This window comes from Neopsephotus bourkii, unplaced genomic scaffold, assembly GCF_033783945.1.
Source record: "Neopsephotus bourkii isolate Nb327-2 ecotype Australia unplaced genomic scaffold, CSIRO-AGI_Nbou_v1 NB_1049, whole genome shotgun sequence".
NCBI classification, from domain to species: Eukaryota; Metazoa; Chordata; class Aves; order Psittaciformes; family Psittacidae; genus Neopsephotus; species Neopsephotus bourkii.
Window position 1 is genome coordinate 266,343 of NW_026901538.1, and position 17,943 is coordinate 284,285.

The 17,943-nt window shown below is 37.7% G+C and overlaps 1 protein-coding gene across 1 annotated transcript in view; it reads left to right on the forward strand.

Annotated features, from left to right (window-relative positions):
* The window catches only part of DMXL1 (Dmx like 1), a 75,385-nt gene extending 61,771 nt beyond the window's left edge, over positions 1 to 13,614 (forward strand). The window contains exons 34-46 of the mRNA XM_061361038.1: positions 218 to 335; positions 1,413 to 1,475; positions 2,459 to 2,545; positions 3,201 to 3,322; positions 3,435 to 3,576; positions 7,841 to 7,891; positions 8,159 to 8,219; positions 8,819 to 8,946; positions 9,101 to 9,193; positions 9,646 to 9,737; positions 10,660 to 10,712; positions 11,687 to 11,904; positions 12,283 to 13,614. Coding sequence (XP_061217022.1) covers positions 218 to 335; positions 1,413 to 1,475; positions 2,459 to 2,545; positions 3,201 to 3,322; positions 3,435 to 3,576; positions 7,841 to 7,891; positions 8,159 to 8,219; positions 8,819 to 8,946; positions 9,101 to 9,193; positions 9,646 to 9,737; positions 10,660 to 10,712; positions 11,687 to 11,904; positions 12,283 to 12,507 — 1,453 coding nt within the window. The 3' untranslated portion in view covers positions 12,508 to 13,614. The remainder of the gene's footprint in view (positions 1 to 217; positions 336 to 1,412; positions 1,476 to 2,458; positions 2,546 to 3,200; positions 3,323 to 3,434; positions 3,577 to 7,840; positions 7,892 to 8,158; positions 8,220 to 8,818; positions 8,947 to 9,100; positions 9,194 to 9,645; positions 9,738 to 10,659; positions 10,713 to 11,686; positions 11,905 to 12,282) is intronic.
* Positions 13,615 to 17,943: the final 4,329 nt, after the last annotated feature.

Sequence of the window (17,943 nt, forward strand, 5' to 3'; positions counted from 1 at the left end):
GGTATAAATGCTACATGTTCTTTTCTCTTTTGCATTTCATCTCACGCATAGGTTTGCCAGGAAGATGGTACCAGAATGCTTCTGAATAGGTCCTGTACAGATTTTAGAGACCTGTAGTTTTGCTTCAGGATGTCTTCTGACTATAACTTGATTAGACTAGAAGATATTGCAGTCTTATGATCGTGATGTAAATATTTATTTTAACTTGGCTCTTTAGATCTAACAGTCATGTTGCACTATCTGTGAAGAGGCTCTGGCAGTATCTGGTTAAACAGGAAGAAGTCCAGGAAACCTTTATCAGAAATATTTTCACAAAGAAGCGATGCCTTAATGAGGTTAGTATCTTATATAAGATGCATAAAATATTGCAGGTCAATCTGTAAGGTTTTACTTATTTGTCTGATCTGTTTACTTTCTAGAGCACAATTAGGTATCCACTTGGCTGTGGCTCTAAATTGTCAGTATTCCATATTGAAAATCTTTGTCCATTGTTTCACTGAAAACAAAAATTGTGTTAAGATTCAATTTTAGTAAGAAAAACAGTTAATATTTCTGTCCCTGATAATTTGTTCCAGTGTCTAGCTGGATTCTGGGTTCCAGAATCAGTTAAATCTTTTAGAGCTGTGGTTCTGTTATGGAGTTTTGTGTTGTTTTGTTTTTTCCCCCCTCTTTCTTCAGTTGCTCTGTTTCTATTTACTCCCAATAACTTGAATGAATCACTTTTATTACAGAAAAATATGGGCTAGTAAAAACATAGGAGAAACAAGATTTGTGCAAGTTCAAAATGCAGGAGAAAGTATTCATGACTAGTAAAGCCATGGCAGCAAAGAGTACAGTGTGAGCTAATCTTTATCCTGGCACAGCTAGAATATTAGCTTGTTTATTTGTGGCTAATTGTGTTCACTGCACACTGCAGTTAAAAGGAAAATTGTTCATTTTTTCTTGTCCTTTAAAAATGTACCATTTCTGTTCATGTCCTGTGTTAGTGCAGCTATGTTGCTATGCTGTATTGAAAGGTATTTGGGAGTATTTCAGACGTGCTTCATATGTTTTCAAATAGAATCATTGGCAGTCTTACATAGCATAGTTGTGTTAGCTATATTTTGTATTCTCGTCACTGATAAAATGGCAGTGGAGATCACTTATTTTTCAGTAAATTATACTTTTGAGATGGTTGAGGTGCTGTTCCAATACAGAATAGGTAAATCAGTGTCTTCTGTACTGAATATAGCATTTAGAATCTGATTACTGCTACTATGTAAAATAAGGGTGTATGTGAATGCAGACATACTGTTGTGTTTCAGTTATTCTGTGTTGGTGTAAACAAAGAGGACTTAAAGCTTTCCTTGATACCTTGCCTGTTATGTCTTATCTATATTTTCTGTTCTGTGGTTGTTCTTTCCTTGGTGAAGTCATTAGAGGAGCACAATGAAACCATGAAAAATTCTGTGGTGGAGGAGCCCATCATCAATAAGGTACACAGTAGTAATGCTCAAGTTAGTTAGACCTTACATCATGAAATATTTCCTTTTTGAAATGGTGCTGATTTGATCTCCCTTAAAATATCTTTGCTAATAAAAAAAGATAAAAATACATTTTTGCAAGAGATTCAGTTAAACTGTTGTTGTTATAGAGCCTATCTGAAGCTAAACGTATCTTAGAAAGCTGAACAACCAGGGAAAAATCTGTTACCAGACTCCACAGCTATACCTGTTGAAGAGCTGAGATTGAGATTTGCCTTTGTGACAAAAAATTAGTAGTACTGTAGGAACGTAGTACATATGGGACCTTTCACCAGTATGAGCTGGCTAGCATAGTTGCCTGTAAATAGAGGTAGTTAACTGAAGTCAGAGCAGTTTGTTAATATGATAGTAGTTTGCTACTAAATTTTTTTGCTGAGCCTTAGTTTTAAGATGGTTGAAAGTCAACTGTGTAACAACTTTATAGTGACTTTCTTGAAAGATGAAAAAGGTATAATATTAGGCCTAGAATTGCAAACACTATATTTTTCAGTATTCTTTTACAAAACTGGTGAGAAGATACAAATGACAAATGAAAACACTGTGGTGTTTGTGGGCTACCTTGTTGTTATTAACTATGCAATAAAACAGTATTAGAAATAAAGTGGAATCAATCTTTTATTATTAGCATCCAAAGTGTGCATGGACTCTCACTGTTTTTTAGCATTCTTAAGCTGAAAAACTTAAGAATGGACAAAGTACTGTGGGTTCTGTGACAAATTACATTTCTGTGTAGCTGTGGTAAACCCAGCATGGCAGTGGGAAGCTACATTATTACACATGAAAGAGGTGTTTGCAGGTTATATTTGTCATATTTTCTTAGACTTAAAATTGAGAAAAGAACAAATGAAATTTCATATGATCTGGTGTTTGGTCTTTGTTCTTCTAGTTAAAAGCTTAGACGTTTGCATTTAAACATTTTTTGCTTTTAAATACAGGTAGAAACAGATACAGGATACCCAGGAAGCAAGGCAAGAATAATCCATAAAGAGTCTGACATCATTACTGCTTTTGCAGTCAATAAGGTGAGTTTAAAGGAGGTAGGATAATCTAATTGTGTTGTACTTCCACCTGATAAACAGTAGTCCTATTGTGCATGGGTGAGAGGTCCTTTACTAGCCATGCTGCTTCAGCTTTAACTCCTAGCACTTCCTTCTCTAAAACACTTTGTAATTATCTTTTCATATTTAAACAGTTCTACTACAGATTGCTTTTTTTTTTCTCTTGTGCAGTGGATTGAGAGAAGGGAGAGGTGGCCTCTACTTTTTTTTTTTTTAAGCTTGTGTGTAGGAGTATTTTTCTTTTTCTGGTGAAGACAACCAGGAATTCATCTTTTCTTCTCCTGTTTAACCATTTAAGCCTTAAGAAGTGGAGAAGAGGAGCTTGGTTGCAAGCATTGTATAGTGACCTCTTGTAAGCAAGAAGAAACTAGAACTGTTTGAGATAGGTGTAAAATACAGATAGCGTGTGATGCTATCCCAGATGTAAATAGACTTTTAGAAAGGAAGTTCCAAGATTAGACAGTTTAAATAGATTTGTAGACATAAATATTTGGGTTTTATAAATTGATTGTGTATGTTTTTGCAACCAACTGTACCATAACAAGAGAAAATCTTTCAAAAAGCACCCTTTTGAGTATTCCTTTTGTAACTGCCTTTGTGTGTGTTGCATTTTTTCCAGGCTAATCGGAACTGCATTGCAATAGCATCGAGTCATGACATACAAGAATTAGATGTTTCTGCAATTTTAGCTACACAAATCTATGCCTGGGTTGATGATGATGTGGAAATAGAAAATAAAGGGTATACTTCTTCTGTTTCTAAAATCACAGCTTGACTGTGTTTAAATTGGTGTAACAAAGCATGGTGTTTGATATTTCTGTTTGGAATCTAACTTATGTTGTTTCATTTATAGGGCTGATGATTTCTTAGTTGTACATGCTCGTGATGATCTGGTAAATGTTCAGGGAACCACTCCCTATACTCATAGTAATCCCGGCACACCTATCAATATGCCTTGGCTTGGTAGTACACAAACTGGCAGGGGTGCATCTGTGGTAAGTTGCTTGTCAAAGATTAGCCTTGTGTACTCTGTCTGCTTCTCTCCTTTTGTTTGCTCAGTGTTGCTGGTTTTATTTTACAGTTAGCATGTAAGTAGATGTTTCTTTTGTGTGTCACCAAGGTGAGCTGGAATTTTTATCTGATTAATAAGTTAAAATACTGCACAGAATTCAAGGTACACGAACTAAGCAAGCCAGACTTTTTAGTGAAGCCATATTTGCTTTCTTAAGATACATTGTTTAAAAATAAAGAATCAGGGTTCAGGTAGGAGTTTGTAGCATAAATTGTTCTCTAATGACTTGAAGCCAATGCTATATCTAAAAAGCATATATTCAGGAGATTTCAGGATGTAAATTTGTAAAGATTGGGTATTTTTGTAAAATACTGAGCTAGATTTTCATTTTAAGTTTCATTCTGAGTTCCAGACTATTCCAGTTTTTATTTAAAAGTAAATACCAACTACTTCTTTAATATAAAGTACCACTGTAATGCACTGTTTACTAGTAGGAGCCTGTATTGTGGAAAGGACAGTGAATGAAATCCTAAAGCAGATTTCACTGGCAGGACAGAGGCTTCGAAAGAAATGAGTTAAACTCTGGAAACTGAGCAGCTTGAACTTGAGGAAAATGGATTCCTTGGTTTTCATAAAAATAGGGAAGCCAGGACTGCAAAAACAGCATCAGCTGCAAACATCATGTGTAGTTTGATCTGCACATCATGCTGATGTATGACTGTTTATCTCCAAAGCTGTTGTCAGCTCTGTTGTCTTTAAAGTACTGTGTAGTTTTGCCATAACCCTGTGTAGCAGCATTATTAAATACCTCACTTCTGAAGATCATGGTTTAGATGAGACAATCAGTTTCACTGCTCAGCATTTCTGAAATACACTAGAGTGAGGGACACCCAGTGAAGTGTGACTATGTCTACATGAGTAAATTGATCCTTCTTTTCATAGAGATGGTATCTCTATGAGCACAAGGGGAGCTCTTACTTTTAGAAATAAATTCTGTCTCTGGGGTGAAGCCTTCCCCTGAGCAAAAAGCTCTTAGCCCAGATTTAATTCAGATAAAAAGATAATTCTAGTCTGGCTGTTGGCATAATTGGTTACTATGCACCATAGATGCTCTCTGATAGTGCAGACCTGTTGATTAGTTAGCTGGGAGATGCTTATTTTGAGCCACTTAACTGAAATGGTCTGACAAGACACCTATACCTCACGACATGTCTGCACATAGATGTGGAGTTTTCCTGGATAACCGTATACATGAAGTCTTGTGACTTGACTGCACTTTGTGGCATTTTAACAGCTCACAGGAAGTACATAAGTGGTAGAAGAATGAAATGTGAATTCATATTGTAGTTGATTTTTTAAATGATTTGGTGATTACGAGTAGTAAATAAGGAATGAGTATTGTAAGAGCAATGATGTTACCCACATATGGAAGTGGGTATTGTGCCAGTACCTACACCTCTCCCTTCTGTTTAGGAACTACTGATTCTCGTTGCCAGTTTTGCAGCTCTGGTTTTACAGTTGGGTCTCTTCTGCAAGTATTCTTTGAATGCTTTTGCCACTTTCTCCTCTCACTTCTATTTTTATATATTCATATATGTGTGTGTATGTATGTATGTATACATGCAGAGAGATGTACAGAATTTTTGTGCATGTGTGTTCCTTAACAAAGTAATTACATAATCTATTAATGTAAACTATTCTTACATGACCTTTTATATGTAGCAAAGCTTTACCTAAGGAAACACGGCTGTGCTTGTGTTGAATGCGTTTGCCATCAAACTTCAGACCTAAATTCTATGTGGCATGCTGCTTGACTTTGGCAGAGTAGAGAGCTAGCCATAGCATATGATGACACCTGCCCACTAGGGAGAGCAGCAAAGGTACTGAATGAGGGACAAAGTAAATTAAGGAAGATACAGGGATTCTTGGGAGGAAATATATTTACTGTTGAAGTACTCAAATCTGGAGGAAAACCAGCTTCTCCAAAATCTTTCTTTTGCTACTATTTGTTACTTTGTTCCTTCAGATACTGCTTTTGATCCTTGTTCTAATCTTTGCTTTTCCATAATTGGCAGACCATTTAGTAAATACAGTCCACTGGTCTTTACCATTACTGGCTTTTCAGTCTTGCTTCACTTCCATCAGCAAGGGAAACTATTGAACTTGTAATACTCGGGCAGTAAATATTTCATTAACTTTAAGGTTTTTCTGTTACTGTCCTTCACTGTTTCCTCTTGCACAGTTCATACAAGGTAAGTGAGGAGGCTCAGCACAAGATCATTCTGTGTGATTACACAGTTCTTACCTGAGGTGTTTCTAAGAGGGTACTGAAGTAAATCGTGCATTCTGTCAGCTTTGAAACCCAGGTAACGTCCAGCAGTTTGTCTTCCAAGCCAGTATGACTGATACCAATAATCATCAGTTTAATAATAGGTGGGTTGAATTTTAAGCTTTTTTGTTCTTCAGTTTTAACGCACATTAGGCCCAAAGCACCCAACTGTCTAAGAAAGCAGTCAGTGTTCTAGGCATCAGCTATTGTTAAGGAGAGAGTGAAGGCTAGCAGTATCAAATGCCAGTTATATTGGTAATTGGAAGTATTTGCATTTGATAATGATCTGATTCTAAATCAGAGACACTGTACCAGAGAGTTATGTTAATGTAGTCTTTCAAAGGCACATTTCTGTATGCTTGCATTTTTCCAAAGCATTATGTGATCATGATGCATGCTTGTTTGTTGAATGAAGGAAAATTACTTCCATTGACTTCTGGGTAAAAGTTAGTAGGTATAAAACTCAATACAGCCCTTCATTTGGGGGAAGAAATAGAATGAGCATGAATAATTGTTCTTTTACTTACACAGAGATAAACTGTAAGTTTAGAGAGCCAAGTACTGCAATTTTTTACCAATTTGTGTATAGACTAGTATTTGAAGAATATAATCGTCTGTTGTCATAAGTCTTATAATGCATATATTGTCTAAATCTTCCAAAATCATAGAATCCTAGAATGGGTTGAGTCAGAAGGGACTTTCAAAGGTCATATAGTCCAACCCCCCTGCAATGAGCAAGGATATCTTCAACTAGATCAGGTTACCCAGAACCACATTCAGCCAAAATATGATTGAGAGGATTACAATTACTCCACTAATCTAAATACCAGGAAATTTTAACAAGAAATAAATTATTTCCCTGAAAGTGTTTCTTTCCTACTTTTTGTTTGCAAACTGAAAGTTTGGAAAACATTGCTTTTCAGTTCTTTGGAATATATTTAGTAATATGAAGCAAGTAAAATTATTTATTTGTACCAGTCTTCTAGTTCACACCCTGGTATAATTGGAGGCCAGGGGAGAATGGCATATGTAAAATACTTGATCTGTTATCTACCGTTTCAGTGACAAAATAGTGGCAAAATGCTGTAAAACTGAGCGGTTGAAAATCAGGGTTAGACTTGATCTTTCCAACCTAAATGGTTCTGTGAAAGTTCACTGCCAGCTGGTTACTGATGCATAGAAGGTGGTATGTTGCTTTATTGAAACCGAGTGCTCTAGCAACAGGCTTTTATTTGTGCTATCATTTAAAGTTAAAACCTAGCACAAATATGAATTTATGCCCTCTTCTCCTCCAAATGTTGTGTAAATAGTACATGCATGAGCAAACTGAATCCAACAATTTTCTGAAGAGAGCCCTCAAAGTAGTCAGATGAGAAGAACTAACAGGAAACAAAAGAATGAAAACTTGACTTGATTTACATTAATAAGAAGAAAAGAAGGGAAGAGACATGCAAGGAAACTACAGATAAATTTCCCTGATGAAAAACCTCTACCAGTTCTTTCCTTTTGTGTGTTGGACTTACTTAATTAGATGAGGTTTTTATCTTAACCGTCTAATGTCTCCACTCCATTTATTTAACTCTTTCCAGTTATGGATTGATCAACTAAGAATCAGCATTCTTGGTACAGTACCTTGCTCTAAGCAAAGTTCGGAATTTAGGAACAAAAGTACTACTGAAAATCCATTGGCTCTGTACTAGCAAAATTATAAATGCTTTTGAAGAGTCTTTGATTTACCAGTTGTCAGGTATGTTGCTTATCCTGGATGGCTGCAAATAATCACTTTTCAGTCAATGACAGTGAATTAACTAGACTTGAAAACAAATATATTCCTTCCTATTTTTTACTTCTTTTAAAGTTTGTTTACCTCTTTCTTTACATGCTTCTGCCTCTCTCTTGCTTATCTTACAATATTCAGGAATATACCAATAAATTTAATGGAATCAGAAAGGAATTGGCAAGAAAAGAGGTAAGACTGTAGTCTAAGGAGTGTTTATATTTGGATCCATAAATCTCTGAAGGAAAAAGTTAATATTTACCTAGATGTGTAAAGTTGCAGAAGTATTAACATCTACACTAGTCTTGAAGAAACTGACTTCTGTCTGCATTTCTAAACCCAATACTTGCTTTCAGTAGGAATCTTGATAGGAAACAATTCTGTGTCATCAGTAATTATTCTAGTTCAGAAAATTCTTTTTCAGTAATATTGTTTAATTTTCTTCTGTATATTGAACAGATGCTCAAGAAGGCTATTAATAATGTCAGAAGAATGGCTTCTCATCCAACATTACCATATTGTAAGTTCAGTTTTGCCAAGGAAAAGGTTAGCTAAAGATGATAAACTTACTGGCCCTGTTTCTTAGTATGCTATTTTGTACTAGCACAGTGATATATTGTATGTTTTAAAAGTTGATTATAAGTTCTACTTTACTGAAACAGCTTTTCCTTTCCCTAGAGAAAGTATGGGGAATATAGAATAGCATTTAGAAAAAGTGGTTTGTTTTTTTGTTTAATGAACAAAAGTACTTATTTCTGTTTTATTTATGACTTGAGTAAAAGTTAGCATGAAAATGAGTAAAAAAATAGTATGAAAAAGATACATTACTATGTCCCAAGTAATTAGCTTTTTATTTCAGTACCATTTAAATACTGTTCTTAAACAGTGAGTAAGTACAGTTCAATAATGTTTGAATACGTTAAACAACAACTTAAAACAGTTTTAAGTTTCAGTGGTACTCGTTATTACATTATGCCATATACTGTGGCACATAGTATGGAACTAGTTATTTTGAGGATGTTATGGGCTGGTGTGAGATTTCTTAACATTTTGGAAGCAGCCTTCCTGCTCAACTGCTACAACATCTGTAAAAAGTCATGTAAATATTTTCTGTTGCAGACCTGACAGGTGCTCAAGATGGAAGTGTAAGAATGTTTGAATGGGGTCATGCACAGCAAATCACATGTTTTCGGTCCAGTGGCAACTCAAGGGTAACTCGAATGAGATTCAATTACCAAGGAAATAAGGTAACTGATAGAAAACACTCTTTCCGCCCTCTTCTAATATAATTGTAAACTAGCAGAAACAATACATGCTTCAAATCTAAGGTGTTTCTCTGAATTGTGGGTAATTCCTCTATAATATATACCGATGTATTTACAATTAATACCTCTTTTTCAGTTTGGAATTGTTGATGCTGATGGATATATAAGTTTATATCAGACAAACTGGAAATGTTGTCCACTTACTGGAACTTCACCTAAACCATATTTGGTAAGCTGAAAACTAAATTTGCTTCCATAAACTTGTGTTGTGCTCTCTTACTTCCTTCCTTTGGAATAGTTAGAAGAGGGCAGGGACTGTGTTGATAGCCAGTATTAATCATGATTTAGTAATACAATGTTGACATCTTATGATCCGTATTACGGGTGGGTTCTTAAGTCCTAGTCATACTTACTAAGTTGGAAAGAAGAAAATGCAATGTTAGATCTCAAGTAACTTTGTTTTTTGAGACTTGTTAATAATTGTCAATTATCAAAAATGCAGGACTAGAAAGTATATTTATATGAAAAATTAAGAGTGTAAGAAGACATTCACACCCCTTTATAAGTCTGCATTCTTTAAATTGTTTTCTAAACGGCTTACATTCTTGAGGAAGCTCTAGATTTTATACTTCCATAAAATCAATTACTTTTGTAATTATTTTCTAAACTTCAATTCTTCAGACTTGGCAGTGTCATAATAAGACAGCCAATGACTTTGTTTTCATCAGTTCATCATCTTTGATAGCCACAGCGGGATCGTCTTCTGACAACAGGTAAGAACTGATGTGATAATGCATAAAAATTAAGTGGTACTATGTTTTCCCTCCTTCTGTCTTTTTTTCTTTTGATGACTCTCCTCAGGCAGTTTAAAAGAAATATGAATACTCCTGCTCTTTTTACTTCTTTCTTGCAGGGGGAGAGAAGCAGTGTTTGCAACTAAATTCCATGTGCCTATTAAAGGAGGTTCCATAGGGAAGCATAAATCCTCCATACATGCTCTATATGAGTAGGGAAAGTGGAGAAGGTGGTGCTGATCTCTTTCGCTGGTATCCAGTGACAGGACATATGGGACTGGTTCGAAGCTGTGCCAGGAAGGTTTAGACTAGACTTTAGGAAGAATTTCTTTACTGAGAGGGTGGTCAAGGACTATGTGCCAAGCCTGTCAGTGCCTAAGAAGCATTCGGACAATGTCCTTAATAAGAGGCTTTAACTTTTGGTATGCCCTGAAAGGGTTAGGCAGTTGGATAATTATAGGTCCCTTCCAACTGAACTATTCTGTTCTAGTCATACAAGCCTGTCTTAAATTACTTTTGTAGATGTAGAGAGTTGGCATGGTTTTACATTTCATGCTTACTTACTAAGTTTTGATCAAGAAATGGCAAAACCTGCTAACATTCAGGTGAATTCAGCTACAAAAAAATTCATGGAATGATTGTGTACAGTGCATGTTCTTTCAGTATTTGTCAACTACAAAAGTAATTTGGAGTCTGCTCAAAAGTTATTATTGCAAGTCTGCTTACAGTGCTTTTATGCCTGAAACAATCTTTAAGGTTCAGATGACTTTTAAAGTGTTACAATACTTCAGAGCATTTGTTCCTGAATTAAAATGTTTTGGGTTTTTTTCTTGTTGATTTTTTTTGTTTGGGTTTTGTTTTTGTTGGTTTGTTTTTTTGGTTTTTTTTTGCCCCCCTACAGAAATATTTGCCTTTGGGATACTTTGGTTTCGCCTACAAGTAGCTTGGTTCATGGTAAGTAAAATTAAATAAAACCATCAAAATATTTAATCACACTGGGATTGTGTCTGTATTTATGGAAAAGTTATTGTAGAAAATAATTTTAATATTGGCAGTGAAACATCTTTCACAGACTTGAGTGTACCAGCAGGAATATAAAAACAGATTCTTGAGAAATTTAGTACTTTACACAAATGGTTAGTTTCATGGATATGTGCACCTTCCTTTGCATAGCTTGTGCCTTTGCACCACAAGTGCAGCCCTTGACAGCCAGACATCTGTGACTTCTGTTCCTTTTTAAAAGATCGTGGGCAACTCCTGCTTGTAGTGACTAGCATGTTGAGAAGATAATAGCTGTAACATTGTGGAAGCTATAGTTTTTAGTATAGTTATGAGATATGTATTTTCAGGATATGCATTCACAGCCTTCAATTTAAGGTTCCTATGGCTGTGTCTGTACTCATAAGTCAGAGAGATCCCAAGTGTTTATTTATTATTCAAGTGTTAGACCAAATACTGGTACTATAAAAATAGCATTGTATCTAACTTGCAGTTACATTATATGTTTAGAAAATGTGCGAGGACTTGTTTTTTATGAACCTAAAATAGCTGTTTGAATTGCAAGATACTTGGGCAAGTGATTTAGGAGGACATCTTTTACAGGAAATGTATGCCTTAAATTATCAAGCATTAGAGAGTTTGAAAAGAATCTGTTTCTGGTCAAGGCTTAATAACTTGTGATTACACAGGGATAGAGAAAAGGATATAATTTTTTTTATACAGTTTGCAACTGCTTGAGAATACTGAAACTTCAAGATGTTTGACATGAACCTGGGCTTTAATATATATGGTACTGCAATAAATGGACTGGTTGTGGTCAGTTGGATTACTAAAGTAACTGTTGCTACTGTCTCGAAACATTACAGCTTGATAGAAAATTGAAGTTAGTACTGTGTGTTTTATTTAAGTTACTTTGTTTTGGTTTTCAGCTTTTATCTGTCATGATAGTGGAGCGACTGTGCTAGCATATGCTCCAAAACATCAGCTGTTAATCTCTGGAGGCAGAAAAGGCTTTACATGTATAATTGATCTTCGACAAAAACAGCAGCAACAGTTACTCCAGAGTCATGATTCTCCAGTCAAAGCGATTGCTGTTGATCCCACAGAAGAGTATTTTGTCACAGGATCTGCTGAAGGCAACATAAAGGTATTAATGAAGGGAAGGGAACAGAGGGTGATGGAGTGTAAATTCAAAAAGAATCTTGCATAGGTGTGTAATAATCAGATATGTCATGTTTTCTCAACCCTGACTTTTCACTATTACTAATGTAATTATGAAATTTTTGTCTCACATTCCTCCTTGTTAGTCTTACTTTAGGTTCTCATATATACTCATTAAAAAAAAAAAGAGTATTAATTTTCTATAACTGTGTCATTACAGGTTGCTACCTATCTTTTCATGTACAGTTAATGTCAGAAAAATTAATGCAAGATGTAGACCAATTTCTCTGTGACTCATTATTGGTGAATTTTAAGATCACAGTAATTATCCTTATAAGAATTTGATGTTTTGATGCTTTTTCAGGTTTGGAGTCTGTCTACATTTAATCTTCTTCACGCTTTCGTCAATGAGCATGCTCGACAGTCTCTCTTCAGAAACATTGGGACGGGAGTCATGCAAATTGAGACAGGACCAGCAAATCACATATTCTCCTGTGGTGCTGATGGAACAGTAAAGATGAGGATCTTGCCTGATAGATTAAGCCCTTTCAATGATGTGTTAAAAAATGATGTGAAATTTATGATGTAGTATTTTTTTCAGAACAGTGTGTAACATTCCCCTTCTACCATCCCTGAAAATAGTTTTCATGGAACTAGCCAACAAAGCAGATACACAATGATAGGTCGTGCCACAAAGATGCACTTTTTGTTTTTTTTTTTTTCCCCCCATATTTATTACCTGAAACTTTAAGCCCCTGATGCACTGATGCCTTAAGGATTAACAATTTTCTTCTGATTTTGATTGTTGCCTAAACCAAAAGCTGTATATGGCTCCAAATTATGTAGTTATAATACTATTAAGATGTTGCTGAAGTGGTTTACTCTTCCTTTTGAGGTAGTTACACTCCCACCTTGGGCATGGCCTCTGTCCAGAGGGAAACCAGATAATGTTACTCTTTCACTGTGGCAACTGTTACAACTGTCTCTCTTCTCAACTCTAGTCAGCTGACATTTAAATATTTTACCTATGTATAGAAGAGAAAGCCTGTATGAATAGATAGTCCTGGCCATGCAAGCATTCATATAATAAGCCACTATCTGTCTCCATTCCTGGAATCCAGGCTGTTTACCTCTCTAACTTGCCTGATCTCCTTCCTCTGATCTAGGGTATAAGAAACTGAAGGATGTTCTGTGACTTGTCTTCTGTGCTATAGCTTGAATCACTGCCATCAGGATGGCAGGCTTACCTTTTAAAAAGAAATATATTTTTTACCCTGAACACTCCCTTTACAAATATCTGTAAATATTAACATGTATCTTCCCAGTAAAATAGTCAAGATTGTGTGAAGATTTAGTCTTGATCAAAAAGATGCAGGAAGATACTGCTTTAGGTTATGGCACTAGAATTTCTTCAAAGACTATTTATTTACATGTCTGTAGAGGGGAATAAAATAATAATTTATTTTTACTTTTTTTCCAGTAAGACTTTTATTTAGCCCAAAGATACTCAGTTCAGACTTAGCACTTATGTTCTTGTTTGTCTGCTTTTCCTAAGTACTTTACAAAAAAAAGAAAAAGTAAAAAACTTCAACAGCAAAGTACTTTAATACTGTCTTTGTACTGTATGTTTACATCTGGTGTAAAATGAAAGATAAAATATTTTGGAAAGGATAGATGGGTTGTTTTGGTTTGTTTGTTTTTGGTTTTGTTTGGGTTTTTTTTGCCAAAATATTAAACTGCATAACTTAAATGTTTGACCAAATTATTAATGCACAAAGCCTTTTATTTTTGTTTTGTTAGCTTAAAACTGTTTCTGTAAGTATTTTGGTTTACTTTTCCAGACTTGAGAGCCTGACAAAGGTTTAATTTGTAAATTAGATGTGAGGCTGGATTACTTGAATGCCGATGGTGTACTTTTTGCTAAAAGATATTTTGTGAAATATAGCACCAAGATACTAACTGTAAAATAAACTTGTCAAATTAGAAACTATGGGGATAAATAAAGCATAGCAGAAATGAAGGGCTTGCAAAATGAACTTTGTAACATTCTCAGGATGCTTTTCTCTTAAGAATATAAAATAGTTTAAAAAGATTTTGTAAAACGCATTAAGGTCATTTTAAATGTATGTTTCGCAGGTTGCAGTGCAAACACTATGAAGGTTTTTATGCACATAACCTAAATTTTCAAATTGTGCAATAAGAAGAATGTGAATATTTTGCCATGAAGAAACATGTGACAGCATTTCAAACTGGCACAGCTGTTCAGTGTAATTGTAATTGTTCTACCACACTTACACATTGAAATAAATATTGATATCAAAGCAGTTTAAGTACAGTGGTGGACCAGAAAAGTGACTGACTAAAAGTGATACCACCTTACCAGACTTGCCTAATGTGTATGTCATATCTGCTCAGTGGCTGAGTTTCTAATATTCCTTATTCTTATCAAAGATAGAAAACAATGGAGTTAACAAAAGCACACTCCTTGAGAATCAACAGAAACCCTGACTATTGCTGCTTATTTACATGCATTAGTTTTATGCACCCACTGAACTAATAAAGTTAGTTTCAAAAAAGAAAAATGTGCAAAAATCATGGCAATATTATATAATTATGATGTCCTTGATATTTTGTCCTTAAATATTTATATCTCATTAGCTTTAGTATTTCAAGCTCAGTTTATTGTACTGGCAATCACAAAAAGCTGTCCTGTCATCTGCAAACTGAGCAGATTTTACGTGTAATTTGCCAAGACATACAATGTTGTCATTTTTTTCTGAGTAGAGCTGCACTGTGAATAATCCTGGCAAATTTAGGCTTATACCAGAAAACTACTGACTGTGAGCAAGCATTTTTCAATAATGTTTATAGTTGCCATAAGCTACTCTCAAAATGAAATTATGTAAAATCAAGATGTATTTGCCACACCTTCGTAATCTACCCAATAAATCCTGCAGAAACTCGACCTTCTAGAGTTCCATGTTGCTGCTACTTCATTTAAAAATGAGTTGTTTGCTTGTATAATGTTTATTGGTGTTTAACAATTATTGTAAGTCAAATTACTGGTAACTTTATTGTAATGATGGAATCAATTAGTTAACTTCTGTTGTATATGAAAATTTTAAAGGGACACTCTCAACTTTAAAGTAATTGGGGAGAAACTAAACTCAGCAGTCTTTCAGCTGCAGCCCTTAAACTTTTCCAGTGACTTCTGTCCTCTGGCAGTTAATGCATTCTCCCTGTTGCTATGTGAGTTACTCAAACAGAAGGGTAACAGTGGCTACGCAGAGGGATTGTGTGCTTGAAGTAGCCATGTGCACAAATTGAGCTTAAAATTTTTGTTTGCCAGTGCTTAGTCAACAATAATTCCATGTCTAGGCAAAAGAGCTTGTAGTTGATAATGTCCCTTTCAAAACGTCATAGATTAGCAGCTGTGATGTGTTTGTCTATGTAGCAATACATAATACAATCAGAGCGTGTCATTCTTATGTTGCCAATTCAGTTGCCTCAAACAGGTATACTATCCCAGTTCTTTACCATTACTTCATAACCTGTGAGAGTTAAAACTGGCCATCTGGGTACTTAAACTGGCTTGCTGTGTGACTTTCAACCAGAAAATTCTCAGCTGACAGCTGATGTTGCGGGATGTTTATGGACAAAGATGGATAGTGGAATAGATGCAGATTTTGTACCATGCTGCTGTGGCACAAGGTGAGCTTATACATGTTCTACTGCATTTAGAAACCTCGCTACCAGTTACAGGAAATAAACTGTTGGGATATGCTACATTAGATACCACTCTCCCTCTTAAGAGTACTGAGTGTTAGGTTAGTTGCAATAGGTATAAAAAAGGTGATTAAAAGGAAATAAGCTCAGAGATGATGTGTTCTCCAAGGTGATTTTTTCAAATGTTTATTTTTACTAAAAATAGCAAAACCACCTCTAATAGCAGGTTCAGCACACTGATCAAACTACTTTCTATAAAATAAAAAGATTGATTTACTAAGTTTCTTGGTGTTTCTTATTCCTCCCATTTCTAGCTATAAAATCTGCATGGGTTTGGCCTTTCTCCTTCTGTCTTTTCTTATTTTTAAATAAATTAACAATTTTTTATTTTGTTTTGGTTTTGGTTGGGTTTTTTTCAGGTTTTTTTTTGGGGGGGGGTTGGGTTGTAGTGTGCAGTTGGGAGTTTGGGGGTTTTTTATTGTTCTGTTTGTTCTATGCATAACTATCAGTTGTAATCAGTTCTAAGTCATTTCTCATGGGAATAAGGCTGCTGTTCCTGTTACTTTCTTCCACAACTAACTTTTAATCTCTTTTCTCCTTCCTGTAAACTTGAAAGTCTGTGATAGCTGTTGGGAGCCTCACCTCTTCATTGTCCCACCTCTAGAAGAGGCACAAAGATGAGTGCCCCTACTCTACACACTAGGCAGCAAAACTGTGCTGCCAAAATTAACACCACAATGTGTGACCGGCAGGTCAAAGGAGGTGATCCTGCCCCTCTGCTCTGCTCTCTTGAGACCTCACTTGGAGTATTGTGTGCAATTCTGGTGTCCTCAACATAAAAAGGACATGGAACTGTTGGAACAAGTCCAGAGGAGGGCCACGAGGATGATCAGGGGACTGGAGCACCTCCCATATGAAGACAGGCTGAGAAAGTTGGGCCAGGTTGATAGAGCCTTGGCTGACATGGTCTGGTGTGAGGGATCCCTGCCCATGGTAAGGGGGGTTGGGGCTATTTGCTCTCAGGGTCCTTTCCAACCCTAACCACACCATGATTCTATCACGTTCAGTTCACTGGGACGAAATAACAGTTTCATTCGGGGCTTGCTCCTGCAACAGTTGGAACTCCTCAAGTTCCAACGCGGGGAAAGAAGCGAAGAAAAGATGTCTCAGCGGCCCAGCACCGCGACCGCCCTTCCCTTCGCAGTTGTGTTCACCCTCTCTCCTCCCCCTGATGCTCTCCCCCGTGTGCACCCCGCGGGCAGGCGGGCGGGGTACAGCCTGCTCGCCCGGGCCGGGCCGGGCCGCGCCCTGCCCCGCCCCCTGTCGCGGAGAGCCGGGCCTGCCTTAGCCGCGCCAGCACCGCCTCAGCATCGCCGCGCCCGCAGCTCCCGCCGCCGCCCCGCGCCCACACAGTAAGTGCCGCCGGTAACTCCGCGCCGGGCAGCCCTGGTCCCGAACGGGACACCGCGCCGCGGCCTGGCGGTGTTCCCGCAGCCTCACAGCCGAGGGGACAGCCCTCGTGGGGGCTCGGCGCTGCAAGTGGGAAGCCGAGCTGGGCTGCTCCCGAGTTACTCAGGGCTCGACACGGGGGCCTAAGTGCGGTGGCTGGGGCGGAGGGAGCTCAAGGAGTCCCTGCCGGGCTGGGTCTGGATCCGGAGCCGGAGCCAGGGCGCTGCAGCCTCCTGCCCCAGTGGGTCTAGTCGTTGCGGAGTCCCGGCCCGCTTCGGAGTCCCGGCCCGCTTCGGAGCGGCTCTCCCTGTGGGGTCTGCCCGAAAGCGCCCGCCTTGAGAGCTCCGACACGCAGGACAGTGGGATGAGAGCTGCGCTGGGGGTTCTGTCGGGCAGCCGCTCCGCCTGTCTTCCCTCGGCCGCTTCCCCCACGTCGGCGGGGCAGATTTCTGCTTTTGTCAGAAACGCTGGTGCTTCTGGCCCGGGCGAACCGCAGTCGGGGTGTGCCTGAGCCCGCACAGAGCACATCTGTAGCTCTTGAGGCAGAGGCGACAAGTGTGGTGACGCAGCCGAGTGCTGCGCGGCACTGGTAAAGGACAAACTGAGAGTTTTAACTACTTCTAGCAAAAGTTCTAGCACGAAATTAGCTTGTTTCTGGCTTACAAACTGCTAACTGAGCAAGAGAGATCACGGTTCAGGGTGGGCTCCTCTGCTTCACGAGGCAAGATGGTCAGGCTTTCCACAGTGGAGGTCTGCGCGTCTCTGGCGGTGCACGTTCACAACCGGCCTGAGCACACATCCGCATCCGTAAAGCAAAACGCAGCCCAGGTGGTGTTCCGCTCTGCACGTG